Source organism: Pan paniscus, chromosome 13, assembly GCF_029289425.2.
Source record: "Pan paniscus chromosome 13, NHGRI_mPanPan1-v2.0_pri, whole genome shotgun sequence".
Lineage (NCBI taxonomy): Eukaryota > Metazoa > Chordata > Mammalia > Primates > Hominidae > Pan > Pan paniscus.
This window is the reverse complement of record NC_073262.2, coordinates 82,384,845-82,404,408: the sequence shown is the minus strand read 5'-3', so window position 1 is coordinate 82,404,408 and position 19,564 is coordinate 82,384,845. Positions and strand designations below refer to the sequence as shown.

General features: G+C 37.7%; 1 protein-coding gene across 4 annotated transcripts in view; it reads left to right on the top strand.

Annotated features, from left to right (window-relative positions):
* Window positions 1-19,564, top strand: part of ZNF385B (zinc finger protein 385B) — a 421,128-nt gene that overhangs the window by 105,467 nt on the left and 296,097 nt on the right. The window contains exon 1 of one of the 4 annotated variants that reach the window (XM_034954596.4): window positions 13,085-13,208. The exons of the other annotated variants lie outside the window; for them this stretch is intronic. Coding sequence (XP_034810487.1) covers window positions 13,184-13,208 — 25 coding nt within the window. The 5' untranslated portion in view covers window positions 13,085-13,183. Of the gene's footprint in view, window positions 1-13,084; window positions 13,209-19,564 lie in introns of those variants that run through there. 4 annotated transcript variants of the gene reach the window in all.

The following is a 19,564-nucleotide window of genomic DNA, read 5'->3' as shown; positions in this document are numbered from 1 at the left end:
TGTTTTTTAAATTATGATTCTGTGGGTCAGAAATGTGGGCTGGGCTCAGCTAGGTGGTTCTTGTGCCGGACTCATTGGTGCACACCCAATGAGTGGAGCTGCAGGCTGCTACAGAGTAACTGTCTTAGATGGTTTTAGATGGCTTCACACATGCATGTGGAAGTTGCTGCTGGCTGTAGGCTGGATAATTCTTACCAGTAGACCCCTCTTCAAGGAGATTAGACCAGGCTTTGTTACCTAGCAGTCACAGAGCAGTGTTGCAAGACAGCAAGAACAGAAGCTGCAACTTACTGCATTCTTTTGGTCAGAGCTAGTCACAAAGTGCTATGGTTTGAATGTTTGTGTCTCTCTAAAATTCATACAGAAGAACTTAAACCCCAACGTGATAGTATTAAGAGGTGGTGCCTTTGAGAGGTGATTAGGCCATGAGGGTGCCACTATTATGAATGGGATTAGTGCTCTTATAAAAGAGGCTTCAAGATCTGCCTGCTCCTTCTGCTTTTTGACCAAGTTGAGGACACAGTGTTGGTTTCCTCTGGAGGATGCAGCAACAAGGCGTCATCTTGGAAGGAGAGAGCAAGCACTTACCAGTCACCAAATCTGCTGATACCATGATCTTGGACTTCTTAGCCTTCATAACTGTGAGAAATAAATTTCTGTTATTTAAAAATCACCTCAGTCTGTGGTATTCTGTTATAGCAGCAGGAATGGCCTAAGACACAGTGCCAGCTCAAATTAGAGGGGTGGAAAAATAGACCCTGCCTTGTGATTCAAGAAGTGGCATCTTTTATTTGGCCTTAGAAGTTTTAAACTAGCAAGATGGCCAAATAGGAACAGCTCCACTCTACAGCTCCCAGCGTGAGTGATGCAGAAGATGGGTGATTTCTGCATTTCCAACTGAGGTACTGGGTTAATCTCGCTGGGGCTTGTTGGACAGTGGGTGCGGGGCAGTGACTGCAGCCCACCGAGCGTGAGCCAAAGCAGGGTGAGGCATCGCCTCACCTGGGAAGCACAAGGGGTCAGGGAATTCCCTTTCCTAGCCAAGGGAAACTGTGACAGATGGCACCTGGAAAATTGGGTCACTCCCACCCTAATACTGTGCTTTTCCAACAGTCTTAGCAAACGGCACACCAGGGGATTATATCCCGCACCTGGCTTGGAGGGTCCCACGCCCACGGAGCCTCGCTCATTGCTAACACAGCAGTCTGAGATCGAACTGCAAGGTGGCAGCGAGACTGGGGGAGGGGTGCCTTCCAATGCTGAGGCTTAAGTAGGTAAACAAAGCGGCCAGGAAGCTTGAACTGGGTGGAGCCCACTGCAGTTCAAGGAGGCCTGCATGCCTCTGTAGACTCCACCTCTGGGGGCAGGGCATAGCCAAACAAAAGGCAGCAGAAACCTCTGCAGACTTAAATGTCCCTGTCTGACAGCTTTGAAGAGACTAGTGGTTCTCCCAGCATGGAGTTTGAGACCTGAGAACGGGCAGACTGCCTCCTCAAGTGGGTCCCTGACCCCGAGTAGCCTAACTGGGAGGCACCCCCCAGTAGGGGCAGACTGACACCTCACACAGCTGGGTACCCCTGTGAGACAAAGCTTCCAGAGGAACGATCAGGCAGCAACATTTGCTGTTCAGCAATATTCACTGTTCTGCAGCCTCCGCTGCTGATACCCAGGCAAACAGGGTCTGGAGTGGACCTCCAGCAAACTCCAACAGACCTGCAGCTGAGGGTCCTGACTGTTAGAAGGAAAACTAACAAACAGAAAGGACATCCACACCAAAACCCCATCTGTACGTCACCATCATCAAAGACCAAAGGTAGATAAAACCACAAAGATGGGGATAAAACAGAGCAGAAAAGCTGAAAATTCTAAAAATCAGAGCACCTGTCCCCCTCCAAAGGAACACAGCTCCTTGCCAGCAACAGAACAAAGCTGGACAGAGAATGACGTTGATGAGTTGAGAGAAAAAGGCTTCAGATGATCAAACTTCTCGGAGCTAAAGAAGAAAGTTCAAACCCATTGTAAAGAAGCTAAAAACCTTGAAAAAAGATTAGACAAATGGCTAACTAGAATAACCAGTGTAGAGAAGTCCTTAAATGACCTGATGGAGCTGAAAACCATGGCATGAGAACTGCACAAGCCTCACTAGCTGATTCGATCAACTGGAAGAAAGGGTATCAGTGATTGAAGATCAAATGAATGAAATGAAGTGAGAAGTGTAGAGAAAAAAGAGTAAAAAGAAACAAACAAAGCCTCGAAGGTATATGGGACTAGGTGAAAAGACCAAATCTACGTCTGATTGGTGTACCTGAAAGTGATGGGGAGAATGGAAGCAAGTTGGAAAACACTCTTCAGGATATTATCCAGGAGAACTTCCCCAACCTAGCAAGGCAGGCCAACATTCAAATTCAGGAAATACAGAGAATGCCACAAAGATACTCCTTGAGAAGAGCAACTCCAAAACAAATAATTGTCAGATTCACCAAAGTTGAAATGAAGGAAAAAATGTTAAGGGCAGCCAGAGAGAAAGGTCAGGTTACCCACAAAGGAAGCCCATCAGACTAACAGCGGATCTCTCGGCAGAAACTCTACAAGCCAGAAAAGAGTGGGGGCCAATATTCAACATTCTTAAAGAAAAGAATTTTCAACCCAGAATTTCATATCCAGCCAAACTAAGCTTCATAAGTGAAGGAGAAATAAAATCCTTTACAGACAAGCAAATGCTGAGAGATTTTGTCACCACCAGGCCTGCCCTAAAAGAGCTCCTGAAGGAAGCACTAAACATGGAAAGGAACAACTGGTACCAGCCACTGCAAAAACATGTCAAATTATAAAGACCATTGAGGCTAGGAAGAAACTGCAAAAACATGCCAAATTGTAAAGACCATTGAGGCTAGGAAGAAACTGCATCAACTAATGAGCAAAATAACCAGCTAACATCATAATGACAGGATCAAATTCACACATAACAATATTAACCTTAAATGTAAATGGGCTAAATGCTCCAATTAAAAGACACAGACTAGCAAATTGGATAAAGATTCAAGACCTATCAGTGTGCTGTATTCAGGAGACCCATCTCACGTGCAGAGACACACATAGGCTCAAAATAAAGGGATGGAGGAAGATCTACCAAGCAAATGGAAAACAGAAAAAGGCAGGGGTTGCAATCCTAGTCTCCGATAAAACAGACTTTAAACCAACAAAGATCAAAAGAGACAAAGAAGGCCATTACATAATGGTAAAGGGATCAATTCAACAAGAAGAGCTAACTCTCCTAAATATATATGCACCCAATACAGGAGCACCCACATTCATAAAGCAAGTCCTTAGAGACCTACAAAGAGACTTAGACTCCCACAAAATAATAATGAGAGACTTTAACACCCCACGGTCAATATTAGACACATCAATGAGACAGAAGGTTAACAAGGATATCCAGGACTTTGGCTCAGCTCTGCACCAAGCAGACCTAATAGACATCTACAGAACTCTCCTCCCCAAATCAACAGAATATACATTCTTCTCAGCACCACATTGCACTTATTCCAAAATTGACCACATAGTTGGAAGTAAAGCACTCCTCAGCAAATGTAAAAGAACAGAAATTATAACAAACTGTCTTTCAGACCACAGGGCAATCAAACTAGAACTCAGGATTAAGAAACTCACTCAAAACCACTCAACTACATGGAAACTGAACAACCTGCTCCTGAATGACTACTGGGTCCATAACGAAATGAAGGCAGAAATAAAGATGTTCTTTGAAACCAATGAGAACAAAGACACAACATACCAGAATCTCTGGGACACATTTAAAGCAGTGTGTAGCGGGAAATTTATAGCACTAAATGCCCACAAGAGAAAGCAGGAAAGATCCAAAATTGACACCCTAACATCACAATTGAAAGAACTAGAAAAGCAAGAGCAAACACATTCAAAAGCTAGCAGAAGGCAAGAAATAAGTAAGATCAGAGCAGAAGTGAAGGAGATAGAGACACAAAAAACCCTTCAAAAAACCAATGAATCCAAGAGCTGGTTTTTTGAAAAGATCAACAAAATTGATAGACCACTAGCAAGACTAATAAAGAAGAAAAGAAAGAAGAATCAAATAGATGCAATAAAAAATGATAAAGGGGATATCACCACCGATCCCAAAGAAATACAAACTACCATCAGAGAATACTATAAACACCTGTATGCAAATAAACTAGAAAATCTAGAAGAAATGGATAAATTCCTGGACACATACACCCTCCCAAGACTAAACCAGGAAGAAGTTGAATCTCTGAAGAGACCAATAACAGGCTCTGAAATTGAGGCAATATTTAATAGCCTATCAACCAAAAAAAGTCCAGGACAGATGGATTCACAGCCAAATTCTACCAGAGGTACAAGGAGGAACTGGTACCATTCCTTCTGAAATTATTCCAATCAATAGAAAAAGAGGGAATCCTCCCTAACTCATTTTATGAGGACAGCATTATCCTGACAGCAAAGCCTGGTAGAGGCACAGCAAAAAAAGAGAATTTTAGACCAATATCCCTGATGAATATCAACGCAAAAATCCTCAATAAAATACTGGCACACCGAATTCAGCAGCACATCCAAAAGCTTATCCACCATGATCAACGGGGCTTCATCCCTGGGATGCAAGGCTGGTTCAACATATGCAAATCAATAAACGTAATACAGCATATAAACAGAACCAAAGACAAAAACTGCATGATTATCCCAGTAGATGCAGAAAAGGCCTTTGACAAAATTCAACAGCCCTTCATGCTAAAAACTCTCAATAAATTAGGTATTGATGGGACGTATCTCAAAATAATAAGAGCTATTTATGACAAACCCACAGCCAATATCATACTGAATGGGCAAAAACTGGAAGCATTCCCTTTGAAAACTGGCACAAGACAGGGATGCCCTCTCTCACCACTCCTATTCAACACAGTGTTGGAAGTTCTGGTCAGGGCAATCAGGCAGGAGAAAGAAATAAAGAGTATTCAATTAGGAAAAGAGGAAGTCAAATTGTCCCTGTTTGCAGATGACATGATTGTGTCTTTAGAAAACCCCATCGTCTCAGCCCAAAATCTCCTTAAGCTGATAAGCATCTTCAGAAAAGTCTCAGGATACAAAATCAATGTGCAAAAATCACAAGCATTCTTATACACCAATAACAGACAGAGAGCCAAATCATGAGTGAACTCCCATTTACAATTGCTTCAAAGAAAATAAAATTCCTAGGAATCCATCTTACAAGGGATGTGAAGGACCTCTTCAAGGAGAACTACAAACCACTGCTCAACGAAATAAAAGAGGAAACAAACAAATGGAAGAATTCCATGGTCATGGATAGGAATAATAAATATCGTGACAATGACCATAAAGCCCAAGGCAATTTATAGATTTAATGCTATCCCTATCAAGCTACCAGTGACTTTCTTCACAGAATTGGAAAAAACTACTTTAAAGTTCATATGGAACCAAAAAAGAGCCCACATTGCCAAGACAATCCTAAGCCAAAAGAGCAAAGCTGGAGGCATCACGCTACCTGACTTCAAACTATACTACAAGGCCACAGTAACCAAAACAGCATGGTACTGGTACCAAAACAGAGATATAGACCAGTGGAACAGAACAGAGCCCTCAGAAATAATACCACACATTTACAACCATCTGATCTTTGACAAACCTGACAAAAAGAAGCAATGGGGAAAGGATTCCCTGTTTAACAAATGGTGCTGGGCAAATTGGCTAACCATATGTAGAAAGCTGAAACTAGATCCCTTCCTTACACATTATACAAAAATTAATTCAAGATAGATTAAAGACTTAAATGTTAGACCTAAAACCATAAAAACCCTAGAAGAAAACCTAGGCAATACCATTCAGGACATAGGCTTGGGCAAAGACTTCATGACTAAAACACCAAAAGCAATGGCAACAAAAGCCAGAATTGACAAATGGGATCTAATTAAACTAAAGAGCTTCTGCACAGCAAAAGAAACTACCATCAGAGTGAACAGGCAACCTGCAGAATGGGAGAAAATTTTTGCAGTCTACTGATCTGACAAAGGGCTAATATCCAGAATCTACAAAGAACTCCCAACAAATTTACAAGAAAAAAACAAACAACCCCATCACAAAGTGGGTGAAGTATATGAACAGACACTTCTCAAAAGAAGACATTTATGCAGCCAAAAGACACATGAAAAAATGCTCATCATCACTGGCCATCAGAGAAATGCAAATCAAAACCACAATGAGATACCATCTCACACCAGTTAGAATGGCGATCATTAAAAAGTCAGGAAACAACAGGTGCTGGAGAGGATGTGGAGAAATAGGAACACTTTTACACTGTTGTTGGGACTGTAAACTGGTTCAACCATTGTGGAAGATAGTGTGGCAATTCCTCAAGGATCTAGAACTAGAAATACCATTTGACCCAGCTATCCCATTACTGGGTATATACCCAAAGGATTATAAATCCTGCTGCTATAAAGGCACATGCACACGTATGTTTATTGTGGCACTATTCACAATAGCAAAGACTTGGAACCAACCCAAATGTCCATCAATGATAGACTGGATTAAGAAAGTGTGGCATATATACACCATGGAATACTATGCAGCCATAAAAAATGATGAGTTCACGTCCTTTGAAGGGACATGAATGAAGCTGGAAACCATCATTCTCAGCAAACTATCACATGGACAAAAAAGCAAACACCGCGTGTTCTCACTCATAGGTGGGAATTGAACAATGAGAACACTTGGACACAGGAAGGGGAACATCACACACCGGGGCCTGTCGTGGGGTGGGGAGAGGGGGAGGGATAGCATTAGGAGATATACCTAATGTAAATGACGAGTTAATGGGTGCAGCACACGAACATGGCACATGTATACATATGTAAGAAACCTGCACGTTGTGCACGTGCCCTAGAACTTAAAGTATAATAATAAAAAGAAACTAAAATTCAATTAGTAAATAAATTAAAAAAAGAGATTTTAAAATGAGCTTGAGTAGATTTTAAAGTCAGGACATTTTGGCTGGGGGAGAAGATAAGGGTAATAAAACCTGGGTATTTTGCAGCAGGAAGTGGAGTAGTAGTTTGGATGTGGGAATGGACAGCAGGATTGGAAAATGGGTTGTCAGTTGGAGTGTTATACATAATTTTATTTATTTTTTTGCTGCTATAGTCTGTACTGTTCTTTGACGCCCCCAGGATCCTCTGTTATTGTTTTCCCCGTCTCCCTTAAAGATTTCTTAATTTCATTCCTATTCTACATTCAAGAAACAGTTATTGGTATTAAATGGCTTCTGGGGTCAGGACATTAATGATAGGTATTATAACTCTTAAAATATGTGTGTAGGGTTTTAAATACATAGGCCAGATTTATCACATTGCATCTCATGCATATTTAAAATGTTAAATTTATCCTCAAATGTGTTTTCCCAGAAATTTTTGAAGAACTTTAAAAATTAAACTTGAAAACGCGATACCATAGAATTACCACAAGATGGTGCCATGAGTATATTGAAAGTATGATAGTTTCTTCACTCCCTTGCCCACATCAATATTCTGATGGAACTTATTATTAATGAGTATGGAAAGCAAGAAATACCACACCAAGGAGTGAGGATGTGTGGACATGCATGTGTGGGCAGGAGCATGCTCATTTGAAAGACTGAGCACCTTGTATGCAGTAGGCAGAATCTGTAGGGGAGACATGGCAGGGGGTGGGGAGGGAGGGAAGAGCAGGAGAGATCTTTCTTTAGTTTTCAGGAATAAAAATTACTACTTAAATATATTAATATTGTCCATGTCTGGAAAAAATCTCCATTTTAAGAGATATTAGGAATGAACATTAATTTTAAATGATGCAACCTTTGGTTTGTATGACAGATTTAGAGACAAGGCTAGAATTCATCAGTATGATAATGTATTTTACCTTTTCAGTAGAAACACATAGTTTGAAATGCTTGCTTTCACTTAATTTTTGATGAATCAACTTGCCATTTATCATTCAACCAAAATATCTGACTTTTGCAAATATAATTACCATGGTGAATGTATAACAAATCATTGAGTTTCTACCAGTAAGTCCACTAGATAAGTAAATCATTTCAGTGTGAGGTAGGTGGGTTAAAGTATTTACAATATACTTATTTCTTTAAACCTCTTTATTAGTAAGTTCAGAAAACTCGTTTCATAGAATAATTATTATACAATCCTTGTATTGGATAGAGCCCATATGACTTATGGTTTTTAGTGAAGGGACAGACTTAGAAGGGGAAAAGGCCTTGGTCAAAATATGTCAGATTACTCCTTTGAAAATAGGGCATCCGCTTTTCTTTGTATAAGTCACAGGTCCTTATAAGAGCACTCAGGAATTGTCTCTTACTTGTAGTACTTCAGACCTGGTGATGATACATATAGTAGAAGGAATACTGATATACTTTTCTAACTCATTGTCTTACTCAGAATTGATCACTGTTTAGTTTCCAAGTATTTTACAAAATCCTGACTCTATTCTTCAAAGCAAGGATAAGAGTTGGTACCCTTTATCTGTTCTCCCCAGATAAATTTAATTGAGACTGATATTGTAGGGTTTATTGAGATTGAAGTTCCTTGGGAATGAGAGTAGAGAATTTTGGAAATAGGATGAAGTCTCAAGCTACAACTCTAACCACCTCCTGCTGCACAAATGCTTTGAATTTGAGACAGAGCTCCAGCCGTTTTCAATGGTGTCAGAAATCTAAAACTATACCTGACGTAGACTTGGCAAAGCCATTATAGAACATCTCCATATTCTGTACATGTGGTTAAAAACTGTCAAACAAGGGTGTGGATTATACAAGTGTGTGGATTAAGTACAGAACTCTAAGGGATTGATACATAAAAGAGTTTGAATGGAAGTTTGATAAAATGATTAAAAGGAGTGGTTGACCCTTTTTTAGTGAAGGACGGATTGTCTTTTTCTTTAAGAATGCTTCTGAATATAAACTTTTACATATTATATGTATTAAAAGATAAGAGTTGCTTAACATCAAGTCTTGGTTTTTAGATTTTGAAAACCAAATACACCTTTCAGTGTGGAAACTGAGTCTTAGACAATCATGGCAAGTGTTTACATGTCTGAGTGATTTAAATCATCAAAGGCATATTTAAAACCTTGGTGTCTGCCTGGAATAGAAGTGTTACCCATTTTAAACTAATCTAGGGAGAAGGGTTTTCAGTAGTGAGCCAAGCCCAGTGGTAATTAGTGAGTTCAATTTCCACTGGGGGGATGAATGTATTTTCACTTGGACTGACCAACTTTCTTCACACAGACATTTGACTTTCACATCTTAACAGTGTCACAGCCAAGGAGGCTGTTGGACAGTGTTCTGGATTAGACATCCCTGTGGAATGTTACAGCTGACCATATGGTTGGTATATGTCCTTGGCACTTAATGGTTTTTCTCGAGCTGGTTTTTAGGCCAGCTGTGAAACATATTTGCTCTTCTGATTACATGGAGTTTGGAGGAGGTGGAAGGGCTGGATATTGTACTTTTTAATGGGCTGAGTGTGCTGGCACTCACACATAATGTTAACACACTTCATTTCAAGAGCTTGCCCTCTGGTGAGCCTGCACTGCAATCCAGAGACTGTTGTCCTGTAGACACTGAGTATTTATCTATTATTTAATGGACTTGATGTGAAAGGTATAGGGAGCTTTTTTTTTTTAAATCATAGCCCTGATGTGTTACTCATCTTATAGGATAGTAAGTTACTTTTAGAAGCTGCTATAACTCCATCCATCAAACCTTCAGGGCACCATTTTGGTTGCTAAAAAAAAGAAGAATTCACCAAATTATGTTGTATTGTCAAAAAAATAAATGCAGTTTCCTTCTTCAGATAGAAAATGACTTTGTGATTGTGTTCTAGATACTAAGAGCCACACATTCCAGTCTAGTTTGTTCAGTGAATAGAAAGACCACTCTTCACATAAATGCCACCTGGATACTTCCCCAGTGCAGGTCTAGGCCCCAAAAGGCACCCAGGAAATGCTCTTTGAAGACAGCGAATGTTCTATTGACCCAAAATCTTAAGTGTAGTGTCAATGCTCTGCTATATTAAAGTTCTGTAATGTACTGAAAGAAAAGTATTTATTTGGGAAATGTACTCATAAGAAAGACTCCAAGCAAATGCAACACATTATTCTTGTTTTTTGAGAACATTTGTTTTTAAAATGGATTTTAAAACTAAACAGTTGACTCTTGATGGCAGAAAATATTGCTACTTTTTTCTAAAACTGATTTTAAAGAACCTCTATTGCAAGTAGTTTATAGCATATACAAATAAAACAGAAATCTTTACTTCATAAGGTAAAGCTTATTTTTTTTGTTTGTGTCTGACAGTGCCATATGCACTGTTTAACATTATGGATATTTTGCTTTTGGGTACAATGAGAAGAGGGTGAGATAACCCAATGTTTTGCCTCCCTCTGAAATACACGTGTCCTTTTAAAATTTCCTTTTGAAAATTAAGGTAGGTTGTTAAAAAAATATTTATGTCAAGTGCCTTTCACACTAGTGGGTATAGAGTTTAGGTGATCAATGAGTACTATTATTATTATGTTTTGTATTTTTTTTTGATTCAGTCATTTTGAGTGGCTTCTCCTTGCCTATCTTTTCCATGTCCTAGTTTTGTCATCGTGCATTATTGCCACATATCTGCTCTGCTTTGTGTCTCATTCTTAACAGCACCTTCCCTCATATTTTTGCCCATCCATTAAAGTAACACTACCCTCCAGATTTCTTGCCTAAGCAAGAGAACATCTGCTTAGGTACCATTTCCCAATCCATAACTTTCTAGCAGTTTAGGTAAACATTTATACAGTCCACAATCTCTTACTTGCAGTTTCTGAAATCCAAGAAGCAATGAAAACTGGAAGATTTTATAATTCATATTGATGGGAAAACGTGACATGAACTAATGTGAGCTTAAATTATAGCATTTATTTATCCCAATGAGTATGAATATGCACAGGTTTTGCTATAGAATGTTAATGTGTCTGATTATAGAGTTGTTGCCCCAGACCCCAGTGCGGCATTATATAACATCTGCCACTGGAGGCATTATATAATTCCTGGCATATGTAGAGTATTACCTTTCTAAAATCTGAAAACATTTGAATTCTGAAATGCATCAAGCACTAAGGGTTTTAGATAAGGGATTGGCCTATAATCAAGTATTCTGGTTTAATTTTAAACTTTTATCTTATTACTAGGGAGCTTCATGTGTGGTAATAATAAAAAGATTTTTAGGCATACAATCTCTCATGAACTATTCCTATGACTATTTTCGAAGGAAAGTTTATGTGTGTGTTGGGTGAGGCAGAGAGGACAGAAGAGAGAGAGGACACTGAACAATTGCAAAGTCAATGATGCCCAATGCCTTTTCTCATAATACATTCAAATATTGCCCTAGGGGCTTCAGGTGACAAATAGAATTCAGGTGGCAAAAGTGACTGTGAGGGGCAAGTGTGTTCAATGGCATAGGTATATGTATACGCACACGCATGTGCATATCCAATCGTGTGTCTAATCTGTCTCCAAGCAAGGGCATCTAACCAGCAGCCCGTAAGGAGTCAACTTTCCATATGGGGACATAGTGAGAATGCCCATGAGAGTGCTGTGTTTAATGTTGCTCCAGAATGCTGTGTTACGTAAATGTGTGCTGCTTAGTTTTACACAGATGTTTCATATTGTAGACATTTCTAAATGTGTCATCTCAGAGCTGGTAGGATTACTAGAACTGAACCCAGTCATTTATAGGAGATCCTCAAATCAGGAATTGCCTTTACTGGATTCTAATTTGTCTGGTCTTCAGAGTCTCAATGAGAACCTAAAACCCTTTTTAAAAAATTGAATAGAACCTTAAATGTGTTGTCAGTGTTGCCTCCTAGGAATTTCTTCCAGTTTACTTTTGTGATTTTTAATAAACGTTTTCTTTCTTTTTTGCTTTGCAGTTTGCATGTACATGTCAAATCCGTATATTTTGTGATCTCAAATCACTGCTACTGCTTTCTGGGGTATATGTATTTCTGGGGTATATCTAATACTGCTTTCTGACCTTGTGTCTTCTAAAGACGATGTCCAGTAGCTCTTGCATCTTATATTTTAGTAACAAAACAGAAAGGATTATAAAAAGCAAAAGTATAAATTTGGGGGTAGTTGGGATAAAAATACATGGGTTTAATGAACTATAGATTTTTTAAAATAATGAGCAAAGGTTATAGTGTTAAAATATCTATCTTGCATGTTTATTGTTACACAGAATAGATTTAAATCTTTATTGTTTATGAAATTATCTTAGAATAAAATTGATGGTATTTTGTCCTGGTGTTAGCATAGCATCGCACATTTTTAACTATCACCATTATTTTAATTTAGAGATGGGCACTTAGGAGTTAAAGGATGTTTGATTTGCCCTTTAATGGACATCTATGTCAAATATATGGAATTATTTTTGTTATAATTGTAATAGTCTCCAGTGATTTCATTTGTCTATAGCGAAGTCCCAGGAACCTACAGCTATTTTGATTTATGCAGCCTTTATAAGTCCTTGTAATATAGACTACTGATTTCTTCCCTGTATCCTGCTCATTGTTGAAAAGCCAGAGCTATTTTTAACATTTACACAATTTCAATAGATGATTCTTTATTCCACAAGGTTTGGTGCTAAATCTGTGGAGACTTTCATAATCATATCCTTTTTGTGGTTTGCTTGAATTTGATCACAGTGGCTGATTTCATGCATTGATAATGAAGGCTTAGGTTGCCTGTTTCTCAGCATAAATCCACCTCAGACTTGTACATTGACAGTGCTTCTGGTTTCAGCACACATGGAGATATAGAATTGAAATTGCTCTGCTTTCTTTACAAATGATTCAGAGTGTGCTTGTCCTTCCCTAAAATGTTGCCAGCATGTAAAGGATTTTCAATGAGCAGTGCAATAAGCCAGCAACTGGGAAGGCTTGGAGCGGCACTGATATAACGTGGTGCTGTCACACAGATAATCAGGGCTGGAGCCAAGTCTCGGTAGCGCTGTGCATTATCCTGGTCACATACTGGAAGTTTTGTTTATCCAACTTGGTTGCTCTTGAAGCTGGTGAGAGCCCTGCCAGGATGTGGAGTGGACTTCCTAGCAGAGGTGAGCGTTTTTATTCTAAAACTTGGATGCTGGGGTCTGGGATGTCAGTAACAGATTCTTTCGTATGTTATGCTGAATCCTGTGGAGTCCTCAATTGTGTTTATCACATCGTGCTGACACATCTGAAGGAGCAAAGCTGAAGAGCAAAATATATGATTCTTTAATTTTGTTGCGAAGTAACTCCTTACATGGGTGTGATAACCATCCCTTTCTTTCTGTGCTAGCTGTTTGCCGAGGACATCTTACCAGTAGGTGACTTCCTTTGCATTTTAAACATTCTGAAAAAGTCAGTGATATTATGCAATTTGCTACCATTACTGAAAGTAGGTAATTAGCAGTGTTATTATGTGTTTCAGATATTATTAAAAAGGCTATAAACAAAATGTACTTTGTAGAATCTTTGACATGAAAGACAGATAGGAGGAGACAAGTCATGTTTCGAGATAACTAAGAAAGTAAGTGATGTGGATTACATACTGGAGTTGACACCTTGTGAAGCTAGACATTATTAATAATTAAAAGTTATGACCGGTCATGTACTGGACAACCAACAGTAATTAATTTCTAGTGACTGTGTGCCGAATGAGAATGGGAGGAAATTAACAGTATTTCTTCATGAAGTGTGTTTTTATTAGCTGAGATGCTTTAAATGTAGCAGATTGTATCATTTAAATATATATAAAATACCTGTGCTCACCTGGAGAGGTTAAATTACTAGATCATCATGCTTGGAAAGGTTTGATGTAGCCTTGTAAGTATATGGTATTTGAAAGCCAACTAGTTAGGGCAGACACAAAGTTAGCCTCCAAGTAGATGGAGTGCTATTGCTTAGGCTTGGCTAAACTCTAATTCTGGTGTTTCTAAGCATGAATGGAGTGTGAGGGTTATAATGTATTAAATAGCGTTATGCTTATTAAGTGTCTGTTTAGTATATTAGGTTGGCAGGGGAATCTATTTTTCTTTGATTGGAAGCAGCTAGCATGGCACATGGGGTGTGTGTGTATATAAGTGTATGTGTTTTTCCTGCTATATTTATTTGAGGCAGCTGTTTTATAGCTTTCAGCTTTAAAGTTATAGCTAAGTGTGTATTTGTTTGATAGAAGGCTCGAGAACCTCTTTTACTGCCAGTACACGTAAAGCTTGGCTAAGCAGACGCATAAGGAGCAAACCATTTGTGTTCACCAATCTGTCTCGGCAAGTCCCAGGGCCACTATCTTGCTAGAAGCCACTGTGTGCTTTTGAAAGCATGAAATTAGTTTTATACTGAGCACATGGTTTCTCGTTTAGCAGCTCTTTTTATGGTAATGGTCAGTTTATGGTTCACTGCCAGGATTTCGGTGTACTGTCAAAACCAATAGCTTCTGCTAAGGCGTCTCTATGCAGATTAAAAAAAAAAAATGGAGAGATGGGAAGAACCTAATTAGACCCTCAAGAATAGACTCTTACCTTCAACCTCATCTGTGCTCTAGATGCATTGTCATTTCTCTCAAGTTCCTTTATATTGTTTAATCCAGGGCCTACAGATTTAAAGTTGCTAATATCTGCCACTTTGTCCTTTGCTAACATGTGACATCCAAATAGTTATGTTCTGAAATGTGAAGTATTTATTTTTTGCAATACATTTGTAGAAAACCACTCTATTAATGTTGGCCATATTATGCAATTCATCATTACACTTATCTGCTTGCCTGGTAATGCATCCTAGAGCACTGTTGGAGAGAGGGAAAGGCTTTAATACATCTTATATTTGATATAAGCTATTCGTACTTAGTTGTACGTGTATGTGCTATGAGTACGGCGAGTTAAATAATGAAATTAAAACAACCTGTAGATACATTAGAAATTTGACCCAAAAAATGCCTTCTTTCATGCAATCATCTCATTTAGAAAAGCAAAAGCTCTCAAATGCTAAAATGATATTAATATTAAATACAGTTTTTGTTTGTTTCCACATAATAAAAATGAAATGCATTTGTCAATGTGCTAAGAATGCTTTCCTTAACCTTCTCTTTCTATCAGAAGACAACCCTGGTTGAATAATGCATTTTGAAATAGAGGTGATCAAAATTACCAGGACATTTAGTGGAGTATTTATTTTTGTGCTGATTCTTTGCATTGTGGTAATGAATATGCAGGTGGAATAGAGTACATATTTGGATGTTGCTATTATGCTTTTTCCCTCATGTGGTCTTGACAAGGGAACTGAAAACACTTCATAAATCCTGAATTTCATGATTTTTTTCTTGTTAATTATTAGATCTTTGCCTGGGTTAAGTGATCACACATGTAAAGAGTCAAGATAAAATGTTATTGAAATACAGAGTGTAATATGTGCCATTATAATTAGAAAACAATTTTGTGTTTTTAGGTGAAGCAAAATGTGAAACTTGTTTTTCTTCTATTCTTTTGGGAATGTTATGTCACAAGTCATCATCAGATTGTCAGGGGGACTCAGTTTTAGATTTTGACTTACAAATAAATATCTCATATTTATTAATTCCCCAAAGCCCATGAAACAAATTGAATTTGTGGGTTGAGAATTAGAAACTTAGAGGGCATTGACATTTTCTCTTTGAAATTCCTGATGATATAACATGTTTAATAAATGAAAATCTTTTTAAAAAAGTTTTAGAATGTTAGAATTCTCTTAGAATAGTGACATTTGTCGTATTACATAGAACATAGGACATTCACTCAGAAGAAAGAAGGGATTAATTCGGCATATCTGCCTGAAGTCTTAGTAGCAATTTCTCCTTCAGAAGTAGTAGGATTTATGAAATCATGAGGATATAAATCTCAGTGATTTGCCTGCATCTTTTCACTTTTGTATTAAGGTATAGCATCTTGAATTGTTCTTCAGCAGTTCTTTAAAATGACTAGTTACAAAAAATAGCAGATACAAACCTGTTTTAGTTGAGAAACATGATTGCAAAATGAAAGTACTATCCAAATTTGGCTTTCCTGATTGTATACATCCAACAATAATTTGGGCAATTTATAGAGTTTGTACTTTCTTTTGAGGTATGTTGCTAAGATGAGTATACTTTAGTGAGAAAGTGGCTTCTTACCGTAAAGCTTTATTTACTTTCAGTCTTTTCACTTACTTTTTTTCCTACTTCCTATTAATAAACTAGGAACTTCAAGTTTTAGGGTTTCCAGATTTAGCATATAAAAATATCGAACTCTGAGTTAAATTTGAATTTTAGCTAGAACAATAAATACTATTTTAGTATATATCCAATGCAATATTTGGGACATACTTAATATTGAAAATTGTTAGTTGTTTAGCTGAAATTCAACTTGGACTAAGTGTCCTGTATTGCATCTGGAAACTCTACCTACTTTCTAAATAAAAAAGTGAGTCTCCAGTAATGGCCTAGAAAATTGGTTTTACCAGTGCCAAAATGGAGGCTCCACATTCCTGTAAAAGTGATCAGTTTTAACTGTTAGGGTTTATGCCTGAAAACTCCTAGGGAAAGAAAGTTACTATCTGAGAAACTTAAAATGGTGTCAAGAAATAAAGGACTGATGGAATCTAAATTACAAATAATAAATGAAAGCCTTCTATAATTACTAGTATAATAAAGGCAGCACATTAAATAAGTATCAGTAACATTTTGAATAAATAATGAGTATTATACAATTAATTTCTAATTGTCATCCCTTGTCAACTAGAATATTTTCGGGATTTTCCTTCTTTAGCAGGTTTGAGATACTTATTAATTCATTTTGTTTTGTTATAGTTAAGATGCGTAATGACAGGTGCCTCTTTCAATGCCTTCTCCCCTACCCGTTCATCTGGCCTTTATTTAAATATTTGTTACCCTTTTGATTTTAGGACTTAGCTCTGACTGCCACCCACTAGATTTCTCAGAGAGGCAGAGTAACTTGCAAACTTGACCTAGAAGAAAATCTATGGGATCCTTTAATTATTCCATTTACCATAGCTGAATAAAATAGAATAGATACAATATTTATTATATACCTACTGTGTGCCTCATATGATGTCAAAATATTTATAGGTAGATTTTTATTGAATTCTTTTAACAACTTTATAACATATTAATATAATATTAATTGTGCACATGCTCAGCTGTTTACCAAAACTCCATTCCCACACCCAAGCTATCCCAATTTTAACCACACTGGAACAGAACAGAATGTTCTATCCTGGATCTGAATGTTACTCTTAGATATTGGGCAACCTCCCTGTGGAATAAAGGGTCCTTTGCTGAGAGTGTTCATGTCACTTCAGGCCATATTGCAAAATCCCCTTTGCCCACTCAGCTTCTGTATTACCTTTCTTCTCTTTTCTCACTTACTAATATTCCCCTCCTCCTTTTTGTTAATATCCTTAACAGTCAAAACTAGACATCAGTGTATAATTTGATTCTCAAAATGAGAAAAAAAATCACAGAAGTGAACCACATGTACTATAACAGAATGTGGTGTTAGCAGAACCTGCAGTTGATTAATAAATAATATGGACAACATGTTTGGAGTAATTTCTTAAACCTAACCTTTCTGTTTCCAGTCTAAAGTGCCACCTCAGTTCTCTGTCAGTTATGCAACATTCAAACCAGGAACCTGTTTTGAGCCTGAATTGATCAGTTGAATGTGAGTGCCATTAACCCAAGTTTTGGAAATGGATTAAGTCTACCATCCCAAGAAAGTACTTCTTACAAAACCATATCTTCTTTGAATTAAATGTTACTCCCACCAAATAATCTAGTTCATTTTTCAGTGTCTATTGCCCTAGTGGACAAATTCCTGTTTTCTTCCCTTTTTTTCTTGTCTGTTAACACTATACCCTTATTTCAATCTGATCATTTTAAATCTCTCAAGATGTTTTTTGCCTGCACTCATCAATCTGTTTCCCACTTTTGACTAGTCATAAATGTTATTGTGTTATGCGTTACTTCTTCTACTAGTTTAAACTGATGTTGGTGGCCTTTTCTTGTATTTAAACTATGCTCTTTAGGAAAAGATTCTGATCCCTTTTTACCTTAAATAGTCTACTCCCATCCCCATGTTGGCATCAATGTCCTCCTACTTACTTCAGTCCTATTTGGTTGTGTGACGTGTTTGTTATCGCAAAATACCAACGTGAATCCATAATCTAAATTTCAATCCCTAAAGATCTTCCAACAACATTTGTCCTCAAATTTTTGGAAAAGTTGCTGAAAGGTAAGTTAAAGTTCCTAATTTGAAGAATTCTATTTCTTTTAATTTCTTAAAAGGTGATGCTGGTCAATAGCTATCTTTTCTTGGCAAATGGCAATTGAATGACAAAAAGATGCCTCCCCCAGGGAACACCTAGACTGTCAGAGATGAGGAGCCCTCTGTCCCTGACTTCTTCCAGGGACTCTGAAATGCCACTGGGACATTTAGCAAATCATCTTTTTGCTCACATTTCAAATTTGGTGTGTGAATTTCACTTGGAGATCTGTGGTACTGCCAGTTTTCTATTTCTCTGATTCATTTTCCATTAGTGGTGGTTTTTAAGCAGACAATGGAAGAAATGACTTTACATCTAGAACTCTCCCTTCCTTCCAGCAAGTTAAAGGGGAATTTCTTTACTCAGGATTCTTGGGTGCTGGGAGAGGGCAGGCTACATTTTGAAGAAATTTCAAAATATACAGGAGTAAGCAGATTCAGAAATGAATCTGTAAGGGCTTCTTTTTCTGTCATTTTTCCATACTTTCTGTATTTTTTATTATTGCACAATGGGTAATAGTATAGTTATAATAAATTAGTTAACTCTTAATCTAGGAGCTTTTGGATTTTGCGTAATTTAAGTACATAGCTACTTTTGTGTGATTTAGTAAGGTAAGCAATGAATACCACTCTTGCAGTAGTTAGAAATCCTGTAATGGGCTCTGAATCATGCTTTAATGGGGGTAAGGAGAAAATGGGTATGGCTTGGAAATGATCTCTGATGCTTATCACTTGCTTCAGCTACAACTGATTTAACCAGCAATAACCAAAAGTTTGATTAAGCTATACTAATACTCCAGGGTTGGTAAATTTTATGCCAGCCACCATGGTCATACGATTAACCCAAACTAATAAAATCTGGTGAAAAGCGTGTTTAAGGTAAACCTACAGTAAAGCTAAACTCCATCTAAGCTATAAAAAGCTTCAACTGAAGTAAAAATAAACTACAAAAGTGACTTTAACACCCTGAAAACACGATAGCTAAGACTCAAACTGGGATTAGATACCCCACTATGCTTAGTTCTAAACCCAAATAGTTCAACCAACAAAACTATTCACCAGAGTACTACAAGCAACAGCTTAAGACTCAAAAGACTTGGCAGTGCTTTATATCCCTCTAGAGGAGCCTGTTCTATAAT